This window comes from Calidris pugnax, unplaced genomic scaffold (genome assembly GCF_001431845.1).
Source record: "Calidris pugnax isolate Ruff unplaced genomic scaffold, ASM143184v1 scaffold210, whole genome shotgun sequence".
Lineage (NCBI taxonomy): Eukaryota > Metazoa > Chordata > Aves > Charadriiformes > Scolopacidae > Calidris > Calidris pugnax.
The window spans coordinates 504,184-521,692 of NW_015091004.1; the positions used below are offsets into that span (position 1 = coordinate 504,184).

The 17,509-nt window shown below is 49.4% G+C and overlaps 1 protein-coding gene across 3 annotated transcripts in view; it reads left to right on the forward strand.

Moving 5' to 3' along the window:
* The window catches only part of SH3BP4 (SH3-domain binding protein 4), a 43,761-nt gene that overhangs the window by 19,095 nt on the left and 7,157 nt on the right, over positions 1-17,509 (forward strand). For all 3 annotated transcript variants that reach the window (XM_014955609.1, XM_014955611.1, XM_014955610.1), the window contains 2 exons: positions 5,455-5,651; positions 8,641-11,006. In XM_014955609.1, the coding sequence (XP_014811095.1) occupies positions 5,534-5,651; positions 8,641-11,006 (2,484 nt within the window). In that variant the 5' untranslated portion in view covers positions 5,455-5,533. The remainder of the gene's footprint in view (positions 1-5,454; positions 5,652-8,640; positions 11,007-17,509) is intronic.

Consider the following 17,509-nt stretch of genomic DNA (forward strand, 5'->3'; position numbering starts at 1 on the left):
CCTTTGCTGGCAGCAGGTACCATGTACTGCCCTTCTTTTAACAGCCTGGAGTGGTACTTGGCTCCATCTCCAGCCCTGATGGTGCTTGGTACCTCCCAGCCCTGCCAGCCCTCCTGGGTCTTAACAGCTCAAATATTTGGCAGTCGAAGGTTTTCCATCTTTGGGGCTGGAAAACCTCCATCATTGAGGCTGTTGGATGGGTCCTCTCCCACCTACGCTGGGCTGCAGTCAGTGCTTGTTGGAGAGGAACTCCCCTTCACCAGCAGCAGAGCCTGCTTCCCACCCTTAGGATTGGCATTTTCAGGTATTCCTATGTTTTTATTTCATTTCCTTGCTCGCAGGTGCAGGGGTTTACGCTGCCAGCGCATATTTTTCCTGGGATTGCTTTTCTCCCCTAATGCTGTTGGGGCTGGCTGGGTGCCTGTGCTACATCACAGCTCCGTGTCCATGCAGAGGTGGGTAATTCCACCACCAGCAGCTCGGAGTGATGGATGGAGCTGGGAGCACTGGGGAGGACAGGGCTCTGCTGCTGGCCCCCGCCGTACCACCACGGAGCCTGCGCCAGGGTTGGGGGGGGAGTCTTGTGGGGGGCTCCCCTGGCTCTGCTGGGCTGGGAGGGCAAAGCCTGTGGTTGGGTTTCCGACCTAAGCCATCCTAGAGAATTTGCAGAAGTTATTTTAACCTTTTCAGTGCCACTGACTGCTGGGAAATGCTGCTGTTAGAAATCAGCTGGATGCTGGACATTTAAACACTGCAGGAAGAAGTGGTCTCAGTAGGATTTTTTAATAGGTGCTACACCATCATCAGCCCCAGACCTTCCCCAAACCTGCTGGTGCTCCATGCCTGGTGGCAGAGGAGATCCAGGTGTGGGTAGGGCACTTATTCAAGACCCTGCTCATCAGCTTGCTCATGACAGCGCTTCCACACCTTGAGAAGTAATGGCCTCTCTGCAGAGAGGAGTGGGGCTGGGTCTGTCTGCATGTCCCATCTCTCCCTCACCAAAAAACTTACAGCCCCAGCTAATGCAAAGTTAAATCCGTGCTCTGCAAGTCCCTGTTAAGGCAGCTCTGCTGTTCCCCTGATGGATGACTCACAGGATGGGTGTCCCGTGATGTCCCCTGGGGCGCAGAAGCCTGGCTGATGGGGAGGAGATGCAGCCACAGGGTGCAAGGGGTATCCAGAGGGAACCCCCCCGCAGCCTCCCACCATCCTGGTCCAAGGGCAGCACCATCCCTGGTGCTTCCATGCCCCAGGAACCTGGTGAGGATTCACAGGGTGCTGGCCAGCAGCCATGAGAACGTGCTCATTGCACCTTCCCTAAAGCTTTGCCCGACCCTCAGCAAAGCCTGGTTAGGATTTTGGGAAGAATAGTGAGATGGGTGGTATCGTGGGGTGTAACCACGGATTTCTTGGATTACTTGGGGTGGGGGGAAGCTCGCAGCAGGTCCTCCTGGCTTGCGTGGTTGGATTTTACCCTGCAGCCTTGCCTTTCTCTCATGGGAGGGGAAAAAATTGAAAAAATACTGTGGAAAAGCAGGTGCCAGGTGCCTTTGAGCTGGTTGCATGATGAGATGCTGTCACCTTCCTCACTCAAGATGCTGTCACCTTCCTCGCTCGTGTTGGGGGAGGTGCCTGTGTTGCTGCGGAGGGTCCTCCCACCCCTCCCCGTTCATTTCAAATGCTGTTTATGGCTTTGGGTAAACAGATGGGGCTGGGGTTTTCCTAGCCTATATTTAATCTCAGTCTATATTTAAACTGCTTCCAGAGGAGTTAGCAGACCATTGTTTCAGCTGTGGCTAGAGAAGTAATTTCTAAACAAATCTTACCCCCGTCCACCCTTGCTTCCCCTCACCCTGCTCCTGACTGATCCTTTCTATTTTCACATAGCCTGAGTTTGAAGCCTTATCCTTGCTGGTTATCTGTCCTTTACTCAAGATGCTGTCACCTTCCTCGCTCGTGTTGGGGGAGCTCTGGTTGCTCACCAGTTTCCTCCTCCCACCCCTCCCCGTTCATTTCAAATGCTGTTTATGGCTTTGGGTAAACAGATGGGGCTGGGGTTTTCCTAGCCTATATTTAATCTCAGTCTATATTTAAACTGCTTCCAGAGGAGTTAGCAGACCATTGTTTCAGCTGTGGCTAGAGAAGTAATTTCTAAACAAATCTTACCCCCGTCCACCCTTGCTTCCCCTCACCCTGCTCCTGACTGATCCTTTCTATTTTCACATAGCCTGAGTTTGAAGCCTTATCCTTGCTGGTTATCTGTCCTTTGCCTTCAGAAACATCTTGTCTCTGTCCCCTGAGATTGTAAGCTCTAAAACACAGGTCCCACCCCAAGTCCAGTTGTGGGGGCCATGAATCCCCATCCTCTTATGTGTGTCTGTGTGTCTGAGTGTTGCTACATCCAGAATGGACTGAGATGCAGCCAAAATGCTGCTTTGGGGAGAGGAAATACCTTTTCATAATCACTCGTTTTGCTGTACATTCTTGCTGCCTTTTGAGACTGCAGGCTGCATGTGTGTGTGTGGGATTTTTCCAGCTGTTTCTCCACACAATCACGTCTGTCACAGACATTTAATGTAAAGCTTCCCATATAATTAAAAAACTACAGGATGGGGACATCCCTGCAAAAGCCAGGCACTGTGAGGCTCGTGGATATGTTGGTGAGAGTTGTCAGTACACAGGTGTAATAATTGATATAAGAAATACATATTTGGCACTGCAATACCAGGTGGGTGTTTAAAAAATATATTCATGGCTTGCACTTTGATTCTTGGGAAAAATTACCTATGTGTCCCTGGTTTCTTTCTTGCTTTGTGCAACACTCACTGAGCAGGCTTGACCTTCGGGCTGTCAAAGTGCTTTTTTTTTTTGTTTATTAGCAGGATTGTGTGTAAGCATGGCTAAAATTGGTGAAAACTTTGCCACTTGAGCTATTTCTGGGACGCCCGTGCTGCACACCTCGTGCTTGATTTTGTGCCTGTGTTGCTGCGGAGGGCTTGAAATCTCCAGCTAGGGAGGAAAAAAAAAAGAACCTACAAAAGCCTATCTACTGTCTGCAGAGTTTCTTTAGGGGAAAGCAGTGTTTAGGGTCCTGCTGGAAAATGTGCCATCCCAAGTGGTGCCTCCCATTCATGGGGAACAGCATCCTGCCCGCAGTGGTAGTGCTTTTTTTTTTTTTTGGATGGATCTGTACCAGTTAACAATTGTTAGAGCAGCTTTCCTCCCTTCCCACTGACTTTTGATTGCTTTTTCTTGACACTGGTGGCAGCTCCATGTCCCCTGTCTTTACCTGGCCAGGTTCTGATAAGCACAGTCTTGACTGGTTTCTCTCTCTTAATCCCTGCCAAGCCCTTTTCCCCTGGAGTCCTCCCAGCAGGACCCGAAAAAAAAAACCAAAAAAACCCACCTCATTTCTCAAAGGGGGAAAAATGTTTGCACACAAGATCTCCCTTCCCTTTTCTGGCCGGAGCCTGGTGCATCCCTTCCAGCTAACTGCATTCCTGACATACCAGCCCAGGGGATGGCTTGGGAAGCATTTCAAACAGGCTGGAGTATCTCCTGCTCAAGCTTTTTCCCCTGCAAATTTCCTCTTCTTGCATTCCAGAAAAGGGCACCGAATCCTTCAGGGCTGGCAGAGAGACACGCTGTAGTTTAATAACAGCCGGCTGCAGCCACAGCAATCGGCGCTTGTCTCCACGTTTCCATCAGTTCCCTCTTCCCACCTAAGGAATTCGGGTTTGGGGTTATTTTCTGCTTCATCTGATTTCCAAGCAGAGGGGGAGAAAAATAAAAAATTGCCTGGGAGGGGGAGAATGGAAAAAACTGTGCTAGGAGTGGGTAAACAGCCCTTTGCGTTGCTGAACTTAAGCAAGGGGCTTGGATAGAACTTTTATATTCTGTATATTATATAATTATATGATATAACTTTTAGATATAAAGCTTTTAATTGCACAAGGCCTTATTTTTAAGAGCTGTTGGCGCTTTGCAGCCAGGCTGGAGTTTTTGTGGCAGGGTTTAGAGGGAGCGGGATGTCTGCAGCGATGCTGGGGAGGGGGACACACAGGATTTACTGGGGTGATGCCAGATATTTCAGGCCACGTATTGCAACTCTTCCCTGGTGCAAACCCTGGAGGAACAAAGCGTGGCTCCAGGCTCGAGCACAAGGCTTGTCTGGTTGTCCTCGTGCTTTGTTCTGGCCACCTTCCAAGCTCCAGAGGACACGAGTGGCACCACGGGAGGTCTTGCCAGCCCTTGCATCAGCCTCTACACTGGTGGTCAAAGCGTCAGCGTGTTCTGTGGGCAAAGGGAAATGGGTTGATTTTCCTCTCAGCACGCTGATGCAGTGTTTCTGGGGAAAAAAAAGGAGGAAAACCCCCTTTATTTTTCTTTTTTTCCTTTTGGAAACTTGTCTCCCCCCTGTTATCATCCCTGGACTGACTTCATGCAGCAGCTTGAGCCATCGGTGCATCTCTAACCACCACCCTGTGCTCCCACAGGACCCGAGAGCTTGCTGGTTTTATAAATATATATCACAGCAACACGTGAAATGGGGAGGAGGACAGATTTATGAGCCTGGGAGCAATGTATCCCCAAAAAACTCGTAAAGGCAAGAGGGATGCTTTGAACAGGGTAGTGGCCAGCAAGTAGCATCGTGAAAGAACGAGGCTGCCCTTGCTGTCCCAAACCTTTGGTGATTTGTAGGCAACACAGTGCTTTTTGGGAGCACCCAGGTTATCTTTTCTGATGGTCTAAGGAGAAGATGAGGATGGTCTCCTGCATGGACACCGTGCACCTGGGGAGAGGAGGGCATTGTGAGCGTGTGGGGTGGCATGGTGGGACCTGGAGCCTTTGCTAAACAGGTCCAGAGAGGTGATTCTGCCACTTTACTCTGGTGAGACCTCACCTGGAGTATTGTGTGCAGGTCTGGAGCCCTCAATATAAGAAGGACATGGACCTGATGGAGAGGGTCCAGAGGAGGGCCACAAGGATGATCAGGGGGATGGAGCACCTCTGCTACGAGGACAGGCTGAGGGAGCTGGGGTTGTTCAGCCTGGAGAAGAGGAGGCTCCGGGGAGACCTAACAGCAGCCTTCCAGTACCTGAAGGGAGCCTACAGGAAGGCTGGGGAGAGCCTGTTTAGAAAGGCCTGCAGTGACAGGACGAGGGGCAATGGCTTCAAGCTGGAGGGGAACAGATTTAGACTGGAGATGAGGAGAGGGTTCTTCACTGTGAGGGTGGTGGAGCACTGGAACAGGTTGCCCAGGGAGGTGGTTGAGGCCCCATCCCTGGAGATATTCAAGGAGAGGCTCGACGAGGCCCTGGGCAACCTGGTCTAGTTGGGGGTGTCCCTGCTGACTGCGGGGGGGTCGGACTAGATGGCCTTTGGAGGTCCCTTCCGGCCTGGGCAATTCTATGATTGTATGATAACGTGCTGGGCTTTGTTTCTCTCCCTCAGGCTGCTTCCCAAAGGTGACTCCAGAGCCCCTGTGGTTTGGGGAGAGGCCATGGCTGCCTAGTGCCCCCCGGGACCGGAGATGGCGGCGCAGAGGATCCGGGCAGCCAACTCGGGCGGCCTGCCGCGCTGCAAGTCGGAGGGGACCCTCATCGACCTCAGCGAGGGCTTCTCCGAGACCAGCCTCTGCGATGTCAAAGGTGTGGTGGGAGGGGGAGGGAAGGGAGAGGGGGGCAATGCCTCCCTCCTCAATTCAGGTCCATCCTCTTATCACTGGGCCAGATTGCTTTCCTACAGCCTAATCTCCGGTCTTAACATCTTGACATTAATGTCACTGAAAGTAAAATGAACAATACCTCAAGGAATAACTGCTTGGGAAGCATCTGGAGAATTATCTCTATATTCCTACTAGTGTACCTTACACAGAAATTGCACAATTTGTACAAGAGTTTTCAAAGTCAGGGGATATAGGATAAACTTTAGTCTGGCAAATAGAAAGGTGGATTCCATTCATACTTGGTAGGAATGGAATGGAATAGAACACCAGCTTGTCTTATCCTGAAGCACGTGTCCGTATTTGGTTGATGAAATACTCATTGAAAGTGTCTCCTCTGATTGACGAGCTGTCCAGGATGACAGGCTCAGGTGTAGATGTCATTTTCTGGTGAGCTAGAAGTACATTTGAGAAGGCAGCTCTGGAGTAGAGGCAACATCTCTGAGTTAACAACACGGATGATACCTGAACAGTTAGCTGTCCTCGAGCTCGTTAAAGATGGACCTCTTTTGATGCTACATGCACAAGAATTTCATTTCTTTGGGGAATTTGGAGGAGGGGGATCGGTTAATAATTAGCAGACGGCAGCTGATAGGGAAGAGCAGCAAACACCAGTGAGCATGTGGAGGCACAAGGACAAGCATGTCCCTGACACCAAGAGACCTGGCAGCCAACAGAGGTGACAGCCAACAAGGTGGTTGCAAGAATTTATCTTCCCCTTCCCCAGAGCTGGGAGCTTGCAGGTTGCTTGAATAATACTTTTTCTTCCTTTTATCTTTTTTTTTTTTTTTTCATCAGCTTTATTTACCTTACCCAGCAGAAAAGCTGCGTTCAGGTGTGAGGGGAAATTACTGTTCCTGCAGCAGAAATGGATCCCGAGGAATAACTCCGGGTGGAATTTAGCAGGTGCCAAGGGCCTTTAAAAATAAACGTGCATAAAAGCAATTGCTTTTGCAGGCAGAGCAAGAAGAGACCAAAACATCAAACGCTCTCACTGCAAATTAGATTGTTTTTAATGTGAAGATAGGAATTGCTCATATTCTCCAAGGGGTTTGCTGGTTTCAGCACACATCCCTGTTAGCCCTGCTGCTGTGCCAGCTGCCTGCACGGCTAGGGGGGACATGGGGACAGCCACTCACCCAGCTCATCTGCAGGGATCTGCAGGGATGGGGAGACCAAAAATGCCCTGACCCACACATACAGCTCCTGGGTTAATGGCGCCTTCCCACCAGGGTGGCAAAATAGTTTTTCAGTGCAGAATATAAATATATATATAGTTTTCCACTGAATAAATGTCTTTGTGACTTTTCCTACGTGCTGGCAGAGGAAGTGGATTAATGATGAGTTGTTAAGAATGTGTGTAAGCTCTTCTCTTCCTAATATTTCATCCCTAGCATGTATTTAAAGACTTTTCTTTCCATGTCTGTGTCTTCCCTTGCCTTCTGCTTCATGTGTCTGAGAAGCAGTGTCAGCCTGCAGCTAGTGACCGCAGGGATGCACAGTCTCATCCCTTGTCCCTTCATCACCAAGATTTTAGGGGCCTTAAATCCCCCTTTTCCCTCCGGAGAGCTCCCAAACCTATTAAAGCAGGTGCTGTTCCAGTTCTCTTGCAGCTCCCTGTTGGTGAAAACTCAGCTTTCCTTGTTTTCGTAGGTCTGTCTAACAAGATAACACACGTTTGAATGCTGATGTTACCTGCAGCTTGTTTCCACTGCTTTTTACAAAATAGGTCCTAAAAGTGAGAACAAAAGCAATAAATATGGTGCCAGTGTGAGCATCTGTAGGCTTGACCCAGCTGTTTTACTTGTAATTGGGATCCCCTGGCAAAATGACTTTGAGCTGCCACTACTGAAAGGGAGATTGGAGATGCTGCTGGGACCACGACAGCACTGCAGGAGGGCAATGCTGTGCTTCTTTCTGAGGGTTCAAATTACACAACCTTCTTGAGAAATTGAGTTAATTTTTGGTTGAGGACCTTTGAAATACAGGTGCTATGTAAGAGAAGCGAGACGCTGACGTTTTTGGTTGAGGTGACATGAAAAAATAGGAGAATGACCTACCCTTAGTTGTTTTCCTGAAAGGCAAGATGTTTTATGTGTGCAGGAGAGGGGTTATGGCAGAGTGAGAACACTTTAAACCTGTGAACACTACCTTGGGTTATCACCTAATCTCTTTGCAGAAGAGGCATTCACCAGCAGCAGCACAGGTAACTATGTGCATGAGTGCTAAAAAGCTGGTGGCCAAAGACCTTGAGATACTGCAGACCAATTCAGTAGAATAGTGGCTGTGTAACTTCTTCCCATGTAGCAATCATTGAGAACCCCCCCTAATTAATTTTGTTATTTTAAATGCAAACATTTAAGGGTGTACCTGCGATTCCAGCACGTGCCTGTAGGAGCTTAGGTCCCTGTAGGAGCTTGGATTCCAACATGCCAGGTGAAAAGGAGGGCTGATAAGCAGCGATTCCCACTCCCTCAAAACTCCATCCAGTGCATCTTCTTGGCATCTTCTTGTGCATTGTTCATCAGGGAGTTTAGAGGCTGGTGCAGGAGCAGCTGCTTGGGGCCCTACGTGGAGAGAGGGAGGCTTGTTGCTAAGGAACTTGCCTTCAACGGTGGTGGGGATAACAAGTTGCTGCTTCTCCTGTCTCAGTTCCTGCCGCTCTTCCCAGCGGTGGTTGATGCCCATCCCTCTAGATCGTTAATCCTTTGGGGAAGAGGAGTGTGAATGTATCAGAAGGAGCAGAGGGAGAAGTTTTGTTTAAAAATTTAAGGGGAAAAAAATACTTAGGGGCTTCAGAGGTGGTGAAACTACCTTACTTCACCGCTTCAGGTAGCACAGATTGCTCAGCCAAAGTGAATTGTGGCTCTCTTGTGGGTTGCTTACAGTGCTGTTTTTTCTTCTTGGCTTTGCAGTGCCTTCTCCTAGTGCCTTGCTGGTTGACAATCCCACGTCCTTTGGAAACGCGAAGGAGGTAATAGCAATCAAAGACTACTGTCCGACTAATTTCACCACTTTGAAGTTCTCCAAGGGGGACCACCTTTATGTCTTAGACACGTCGGGAGGCGAATGGTGGTACGCTCACAACACCACCGAAATGGGTTACATCCCTTCCTCCTACGTCCAGCCCGTCAACTACCGTAACTCTTCCTTAACGGACAGTGGGATGATAGACAATCTACTTGAGAGCCCCGACGAGGGGGTCAAGGAGTTAGACCTGCTGGGAGAATGGACTGACTCTGTGAAAAGAAACTCTGTGAAATCCTTCAATAACAACCCCTTCTTGAACGGAGTCCAGACCAACCCATTTCTGAATGGGAATTTGCAAACGGCGCCCAACTCGGACAAAGAATCCAACTCTAACTTTGCCGTTGACTTGTTGCTCTTTGACACGGGGGCTCCTACTTCAGTTGTTTCCAGTTCAGCCACTAATAGCAGCCTGGGTAACATTTTTGATGAGTTTCCATCCATAAACAGGTTGGATCTGGAACAGCCTGTGAAAAGGGACAATCCCTTCTTCAGAAGTAAACGCTCCTACAGTTTGTCTGAATTGTCTGTTCTTCAAGCCAAGTCGGACGCTCCGGCGTCTTCGGGTTTCTTCAGCGGTTTGAAATCTCCCACCCCTGAGCAGTTCCAGAGCCGGGAAGATTTTAGGACGGCATGGTTGAACCACAGGAAGCTGGCTCGGTCTTGCCATGACTTGGATTTGCTTGGTCAAAATCCTGGCTGGGGTCAGACGCAACCAGTGGAGACAAACATCGTCTGCAAGCTGGATAGCTCTGGTGGAGCCGTTCAGCTTCCAGACACCAACATCAGCATCCATGTGCCAGAGGGCCATGTGTCTCCTGGAGAAACGCAGCAGATCTCCATGAAAGCCATGCTGGATCCACCACTGGAACTGAACAGTGACAAGTGCAGCACCATCAGCCCAGTCCTGCAGATCAAACTCAGCAATATGGAGGTGAAAACCTTCATCATTCTGGAGATGAAGGTGTCAGCAGAGGTCAAGAACGACGTCATGAGCAAGAGTTTGGTAGGGCTGCAGTGCCTGCGGAGTGACATGAAAGAGGGGCCGTACACACCAATGCAGCTGAGCTATTCCTATGGGGACACAATCCAGGTGCAGCTGGAGAACCTGGAGCCTTGTATGTACATCGCGGTCGTAGCCCAGGGACAGAACATCCATTACCCTTACACTGTTTGGGATTACATCAGCAAGAAGATCACGGTTGGCGTCTACGGCCCAAAACACATTCACCCTTCCTTTAAAACCGTTGTGGCCATGTTTGGGCATGAATGTGCACCCAAAACTCTCCTGGTGAGCGAGGTCACAAGACAGTCCCACAGCCCAGCTCCCGTTGCCCTGCAGCTCTGGGGTAAGCATCAGTTTGCTCTGTCCCGGCCTCAGGACCTCAAACTCTGCATGTTCTCCAACATGACCAACTACGAGGTGAAAGCTAGTGAGCAAGCCAAAATCGTGCGGGGCTTCCAGATGAAGCTGGGCAAGGTCAGTCGCCTCATTTTCCCCATTGCGTCCCATGATCCCAACGAGCTCTCAGACTTCACGCTAAGGATACAGGTCAAGGATGACAAGGATGCCATTTTGACCCAATTCTGCGTCCAGACGCCGCAGCCAGCTCCAAAAAGTGCCATCAAACCCACAGGGCAGAGGCGGTTCCTCAAGAAGAACGAGGTTGGAAAGATCATCCTTTCACCCTTGGCTGCCACCGCCAAGTATCCAGTTTTTCAGGACCGGCCGGTGTTGAGCTTGAAGTATGGCAAGCTGCTGAAGACAGTGGTGCGCCAAAGCAAGAACCACTATTTGCTGGAGTACAAGAAAGGAGATGTCATAGCCCTCCTCAGTGAGGAGAAGATCAGGTTGAAAGGGCAGCTGTGGACCAAGGAGTGGTATATTGGCTACTACCAGGGAAAAATAGGCCTTGTGCACACCAAAAACGTGCTGGTGGTTGGGAAGGTCAAACCCAGTTATTTTTCTGGGCCAGATCTCACCACCAGCCTGTTGCTCGAGCAGATCTTGAGGCCCTGCAAGTTCCTGACCTACATCTACGCCTCTGTGAGGACTCTGCTTATGGAGAATCTGAGCAGCTGGCGGTCCTTTGCTGATGCGTTGGGGTACTTGAACTTGCCACTCACATTCTTCTGCCGAGCAGAGTTGGACAGTGAGCCAGAACGAGTGGCCTCCGTCTTGGAGAAGCTGAAGGAAGATTGCAACAACACTGAGAACAAGGAGAGGAAATCTTTCCAGAAGGAGCTGATGACGGTGAGTCTAGGTCTGACAAGGAGGTCTTCATTCCTTGACGTGCAGGGTGGCTAGAGTGAACAGGAGGTGGACAGGCCCCCCAGAGGGCCGTGCTGCCATCCAGCGAGATCTGGACAGGCTGGAGAACTGGGCAAGGAAGAACCTCATGAGGTTCAACAAGGAAAAGTGCAGGATCCTGCACCTGGGGAAGAAGAATGTCAGGCACCAATACAGGTTAGGGGTGGACCTGCTGGAGACAAGCTCTGAAGAAAAGGATCTGGGGTTCCTGGTGGACAACAAAATGACAGTGAGCAAACAGTGTGCTCTTGTGGCCAAGAGGCCAATGGAATCCTGGGCTGCACAGGGAAGAGTGTGGCCAGGAGGTCAAGGGAGGTCATTCTGCCCCTCTGCTCTGCACTGGGGAGGCCACAACTGGAATCCTGTGTCCAGTTCTGGGCTCCCCAGTTCAAGAGGGACAGGGAACTACTGGAAAGAGTCCAGCATAGGGCTACAAAGATGATTCAAGGACTGGAGCATCTCCCTTATGAGGAGAGGCTGAAAGAGCTGGGACTCTTTAGTCTGGAGAAGAGAAGGCTGAGGGGAGACCTTATTAATGCCTACAAGTATCTCAAGGGCGGGCTGAGGGAGGAGGGAACCAGACTCTTTTCAGTAGTTGCCAGTGAGAGGACAAGGGGCAACGGGCACAAGTTGGAACATAAAGGGTTCCACTTGAATATGAGGAAGAACTTCTTCACGGTGAGGGTGACAGAGCCCTGGAAGAGGCTGCCCAGGGAGGGTGTGGAGTCCCCTTCTTTGGAGATTTTCAAGACCCACCTGGATGCTCCTGAGTAACATGCTCTGACAAGCTCTGGGTGGTCCTGCTTTGGCAGGGGAGTTGGACTAGATGATCTCTATGGTCCCTTCCAACTCTAAAAATTTAGTGAAATTCAGTGAAATTCAGCTTTCCTAATTCAGTCTGTAGGAAATCCATCTTTAAGGTCTTCTGCAGGCTGCTCATCTCAGCCAGGTGGAAGTTCAGCCCTACAGTTGTACATGTTGGTTCAATGGGATCATGCCCGTAAAGGAGCGATGCGCTGGGTGAAATGCTGTAGGTCCATGTTGTGTTAGGGCAGCCACCAGGCTTGATTTGGAAGGTAGCTAACCTGAAGGCCCTCAAGATCAGGGTGGTTTTGGTCCAGTGGTTTCATAGCTGGTCCCTGCTGCTGGGTATTTACATTTCAGCCTTCAGTGATGCACAGTTCAAGGAGTTACCCGAGAGCTGCTGGTCTCCTCAGTCTCAAAATATGCTTCGTTGAAATCAGTACTAATGGAAAACTTGCAAAAAAGGGCAATAAACACAAAAGCTTTTCCTATACAGAGTGGGGTGGGCAAGCCACCTCTCAGGTCATGTATTTTCGTGTCTCTAGGTGTGTCAAAGCGTGCTGGAGGTGGGGTTTACAGCTGCTGTGGAGAGTGATGCTACGCCTTTGCCTTTACAAAACAACCTCAAATTTCTGTATGATAAGGTCAGGTTATCTTGCCCCATCTCTCTTTCAGTAGCAGCTGAACCAAGGGCACCATCGAGTGGGGATGCATCATGTCCAACTGTGGATTGCATCTGTCAAATGGAGATGCTTCTGTCCTAAAGGGAGTTTGTGGGGAGCCAAAAAAAAAAATAATAATCCTATTTCTAGGAGGATGCTGTTAGGAAGTCTCTTACGAGAAGTCCTCTTCGTGATAATTTCTAGCGTTTCTTTGGAAGCCAGCCAAAAACCAAGCAAAAAAGAAAAACAACAAAAAAAGCACAGGACAAAATATTTGTCTGGAAGAGATTTGCAGCTCTGGCCTCCTCTTAACAGTCTCTCCCCCAGAAGCACGATAACCAAGTTACCCCGCAATCATGTGGTTTAAAATGCCAAGTGAATTAAGGAATAGCGAGAGCTTCGCTCGGCTCTAATGGGCGCAGACGGGAGCGTGCAAAATGGAATTACCAGTAGGCAGACTGGGTAAAGGGGACTGGAGCCAAATGAAGTATTTCAGTGTCCAAACTCCCTTTAATAAGGAGGAGGAAATTTGAGGATTGAGTGTAAGGTGAAAAGCGTTATGAAGAGCACAGAGCTTTTACGTTACTCATGGAATTATTGTCCAGTGAGTATCCAGGGTCTGGGTACAACTTTGTGGCCCTGTTGTATGCATTCATCTCTTTTCTTTTTGGGGCCAGCCAGGAAGGGAAATTACCCCCCATGGTAGCCAAGGTTGGCCTCTGGCCCCGTGGTTCTCCCAAGGGAGGGTTTTCTCCTTTAATCATTGGCCTCGGTGAGCGATGGGGTGAAACCTGTGTTCCTCTTGGTGAAGCTTCCAAAGGCTTGGTGATGTTTGCCTTCCTGCTTTGCAAACCTCTTGGTGTTACTTTTATCTATTCCCTTTTGTCTCCGGGGGTCCCAGACAGTCTGTAGGTTGTGGAAAATCCATGCCAGACCTCAGTGGGGAGACAAAAGGGGAAGATAAGGCTCTCCTGGATACTGGGGGAGCAGATGATTCAAGAGGAGGGCTGTGAGCTGCAGGAAAACTTCCCAATCCCCAAGGGCTGCCTGAAGTATAGAGTCCCAGAGCAGGCTTTATTTTTCTTGTTGGAATTGAGGCTAATCCTGAGCGTTGGCTATTTTTCCTATTCTTTATGAGTCTGAGCCTGTCGATTAAAGGAAGAGCTCCCTTCCTAGTGGAAGAGGATGCCTCTTCTAAACCCCTCGCTGCTGTCAATCCTCCTTGGAGAAATTAGATTGAGTTTCAAGAAAAAAAAAGGAAAGATGTTTTGAGATGACAATGGAGCAGTAATGTATTTTACTGTGTTTAAATCTGATTTTATTTGTAACAAACAGTGGTTTGTAACAAACCAACTTCCTGGTGCCTGCTGGCAAGAAAAATCGGTCGGATTAAGCTCTGATCTGACCATTCATCTTGAAATTGGTTGTCCCATCTCAAAGGAACTGTGAAGGGAGAAGTAGGCTTATCTGAATTCAGCATTGAGTACACAAAATCGCAGTGACAGAGCCATGCACCAGCAGCCAAACGTGGAAAAGCCCGCTCATGGTGACTTAGTTAATAAGTAATCTGTGTTTAATTATTACTTTTCTAATCTAGCCCTAGAAGCGGTGTGTGAAGGTAACTCGGGGAGTGTTGCTCAGAAGGTTAGTCATCACATAAGAAAAGAGAAACCTGCCTCTTCCCACCCTCCCCTCTGCCCATCAAAAGGAGGCAACACACAGATGCTCTTGCTAATAAAGCCTGCAAGAAGACCTCATTGCAGCTGGGCCACCGGTTCCTGGCAATGCAGTGACTGCACTGCCTGGTCTTTGGGAGCTGGGGTTAGACCTGTGATGAGACACAGCCTTTCTCTCTCTGGATTTTCAATCCAGTGTTTTTATAGAGCCTCGTGTTTATCATCCTTTCCAGTAGATGCTGCTGCTGTTTGGGGAAAAACATGGGTCTTCTGGGAATGACACTGGACGTGTCAGCAGAGAGATGTGGAAACTGTGAGCTTTTTCTTCTCCAGGCCACTTCTAAAGATCCCTGGAGTCTTTAGGTTAGATTTAGAATCTTCACTTTTCTGGAAGTGTTCAAGACCTGTCTGGATGGGGCTTTGAGCAACCTCGTCTGGTGGAAGGTGTCCTTGCCCATGGCAGGGGGGTTGGACCTCAATGATCTTTAAGGTCCTTTCCAACCCAAACCATTCTATGATTCTATGATCATGCAGAAGATTATATTGTTTGGGGCATGCTGCCTTTTTTCTACCAAAAGATACTGCTTGTCACAGGTGTGTTCAGACCCCGAAGAACTGCTGGTGGGCTCAAGCAGTCCTTAATGTCCTGCAGAGCAGGGCATCCATTGCTCAGATCTTGTGCCAGCCCAAGCTTGCTCATGTTGGCCTCCTCTTGCTCCTCCATCCCAAAGCAATCTGCTGGCTAATGGTAGTCCCTGTGCTGAATTTGGGTCTGGGGGGGAACCCTGACTCCTGCCCCGCGTATGGATCCTGGACAATGTTCTTGAAAGGCACCACGCTTGTGCCATGCTGAAGTTGATGGGGATGTTTTCTGTAGGACATGGCTTGTCCTTGTATAGCCAATATGCTTGCAGCACAGGAGATGCTTGCAAGGTTCCAGTGAGGTCTTTTCATGCGCAACGCTTGTAAGGGACAGGGAACTACTAGAAAGAGTCCAGCGAAGGGCAACAAAGATGATTCAAGGATTGGAGCATCTCCCTTATGAGGAGAGACTGAGAGAGCTGGGACTCTTTAGCCTGGAGAAGAGAAGGCTGAGGGGAGACCTTATCAATGCCTACAAGTATCTCACGGGAGACTTGAAGGAGGGGGGAGCCAGACTCTTTTCAGTGGTTCCCAGTGAGAGGACGAGGGGCAACGGGCACAAGTTGGACCAGAAGAGGTTCCACTCAAATATGAGGAGAAACTTCTTCACGGTGAGGGTGGCAGAGCCCTGGAACAGGCTGCCCAGGGAGGGTGTGGAGTCCCCTTCCTTGGAGATTTTCAAGACCCACCTGGATGCTCCTGAGTAACATGCTCTGGCTCTGGGCAATCCTGCTTCAGCAGGGGAGTTGGACTAGATGATCTCTATGGTCCCTTCCAACTCTAAAATTCAGTGAAATTCAGTGAAATCTTGCTCTGCATCCCTATCAACTGGTAGAAAGCTGCAGAAATGGCACTGATGCTTCGCAGTCAGTATAATACCACCCACTTTTATCTTCTGGGGCTGGCAGGAAATCTTTACTGCCTTCCCACCCCCGGTGCAGCAGTTGCCGACCCTTTGTTCTTGCTCCCATGCAGTTTTGCTCTTGCAAAAGAATAATTTACCAAAAAAAGCTGCTTGTGGTTGCATTGGTAGTGCCTTCTCCAAGCCACCTGGGAGTGTGGCTGATGGCAGTTGGTGTCATTTCAGAAGTGATGCCTGAAGCACCCCAAGACCCAGCTGAGCACCAGGTCCAAATTGCCTCGCAAAGCCTGTGCCTGACTGTTAGGTAAAAAAAATAATAATTTTAAAAAAATATAATATTTAAGATGAGTGTGTAGCGCAGTATTTTGAGTGTGTGTCACTTAGCTGTCAGCACCTCCAAAATCACCAAAGAAGCAAGCAAAAGAGATGTTTAATCCCTAAAGCAAGTGGGGTTGCAAATTGGGGAATGCTGTTACAAAAAATAAATATTAATTCTTTTTAAAAATTACTATGAATGTGTAGCACAGTATTTTGAGTGTGTGTGACTTGGCTGTCAGCACCTCCAAAATCACCACAGAAGTGAGCAAAAGAGATGTTTAATCCCTAAAGCCAGTGGGGTTGCAAATTGGGGAATGCTGTTACAGAGCCAGCTTGTTTGGGCCAAAAACCTGAGCTGTATCCCAGAGAGGACAATAGAGATAGGAGCCTGTGCACGAGCATCCTTTCACCCTGCAGGTCTCACTGGCCCCTTGGGGACACAGGGTCTTTCTTCCTATGTCTGTGAAGGTTCCAGGTGGGAGCTGTGGCATGGTGCCACCCCAAGCACATGGCCTGCATGCCCTGGGGTGACATCCCTGGCACCCATCCCTGCAGCAGTCAGCAGGACACTAAATATTACTGCTTGGGGTAACCACATCTCCACTTCCCTTGCCAAACCCCCTACAGATGTTTCAAGGGGTTGCTAATACATGATAACACTTGGACCCCTTGGGGTGCTTTCCAACTTAAATGCTAATTTGAAAAAAAAAAAAAAATCATTAGGATCTTGCACCGTGCTTTCCCTTGCCAAACCCCCTACAGATGTTTCAGGGGGTGGCTAATACGTGATAACACTTGGACCCCCTGGGGTGCCTTCCAACTTAAATGCTAATTATTTTTTTTCTTTTTAAATCATTAATTTAAAAATGGGTCTTGCACTGTGCTTGGGTGCACACGAGCTTGGCCGTGCTTTCTGCTCCTGGGGCAAAGGAGCAAGGTTTTTACTCCTTTAGTTTGGCCAAAGGTGGGGAAGAAACAAGACCCCTCCAGCTCAGATGGCTGAGCACATGATGGTCAGGGCTGTGAGTTTGTGCATGGAGGAGTAGGCAGGGGTGGAAGCCCACAGAGTCAGGAGTGGACCATGAAGATTGGTGGACATGGGAAGGGTGCGCATCTGCAGGTGATCTCCAGGGTTGCCTCTTCCTTCTTGCTTAGCTTGCTCTTCTTCCAGGTGCTGATTTCCATCATAGGAGGATAGGAAATGGGATTCTGCATTTCGGAGTTGGGATGCAAATTCAGCCTCCCCTGGGATGCCTTTTAAGTAGAGGAGCTTCTGCTGCTGCTTTGAACTGGGATTTGAATATCAAACCATCTCCTTTGCCAGGTGCTCGTCTGGTGGAACAGGCTTGGAGCCGCTATGAGGTTAATGAAACACTTTGGAGGGTGCTGGCAAGGCACAGCCCAGGTCACACAGGGAGCACGGGCCGTGTGCCCAGGTGGGCAAGAAAGCCACCAGCATCCTGGCCTGTGTCAGGAACAGTG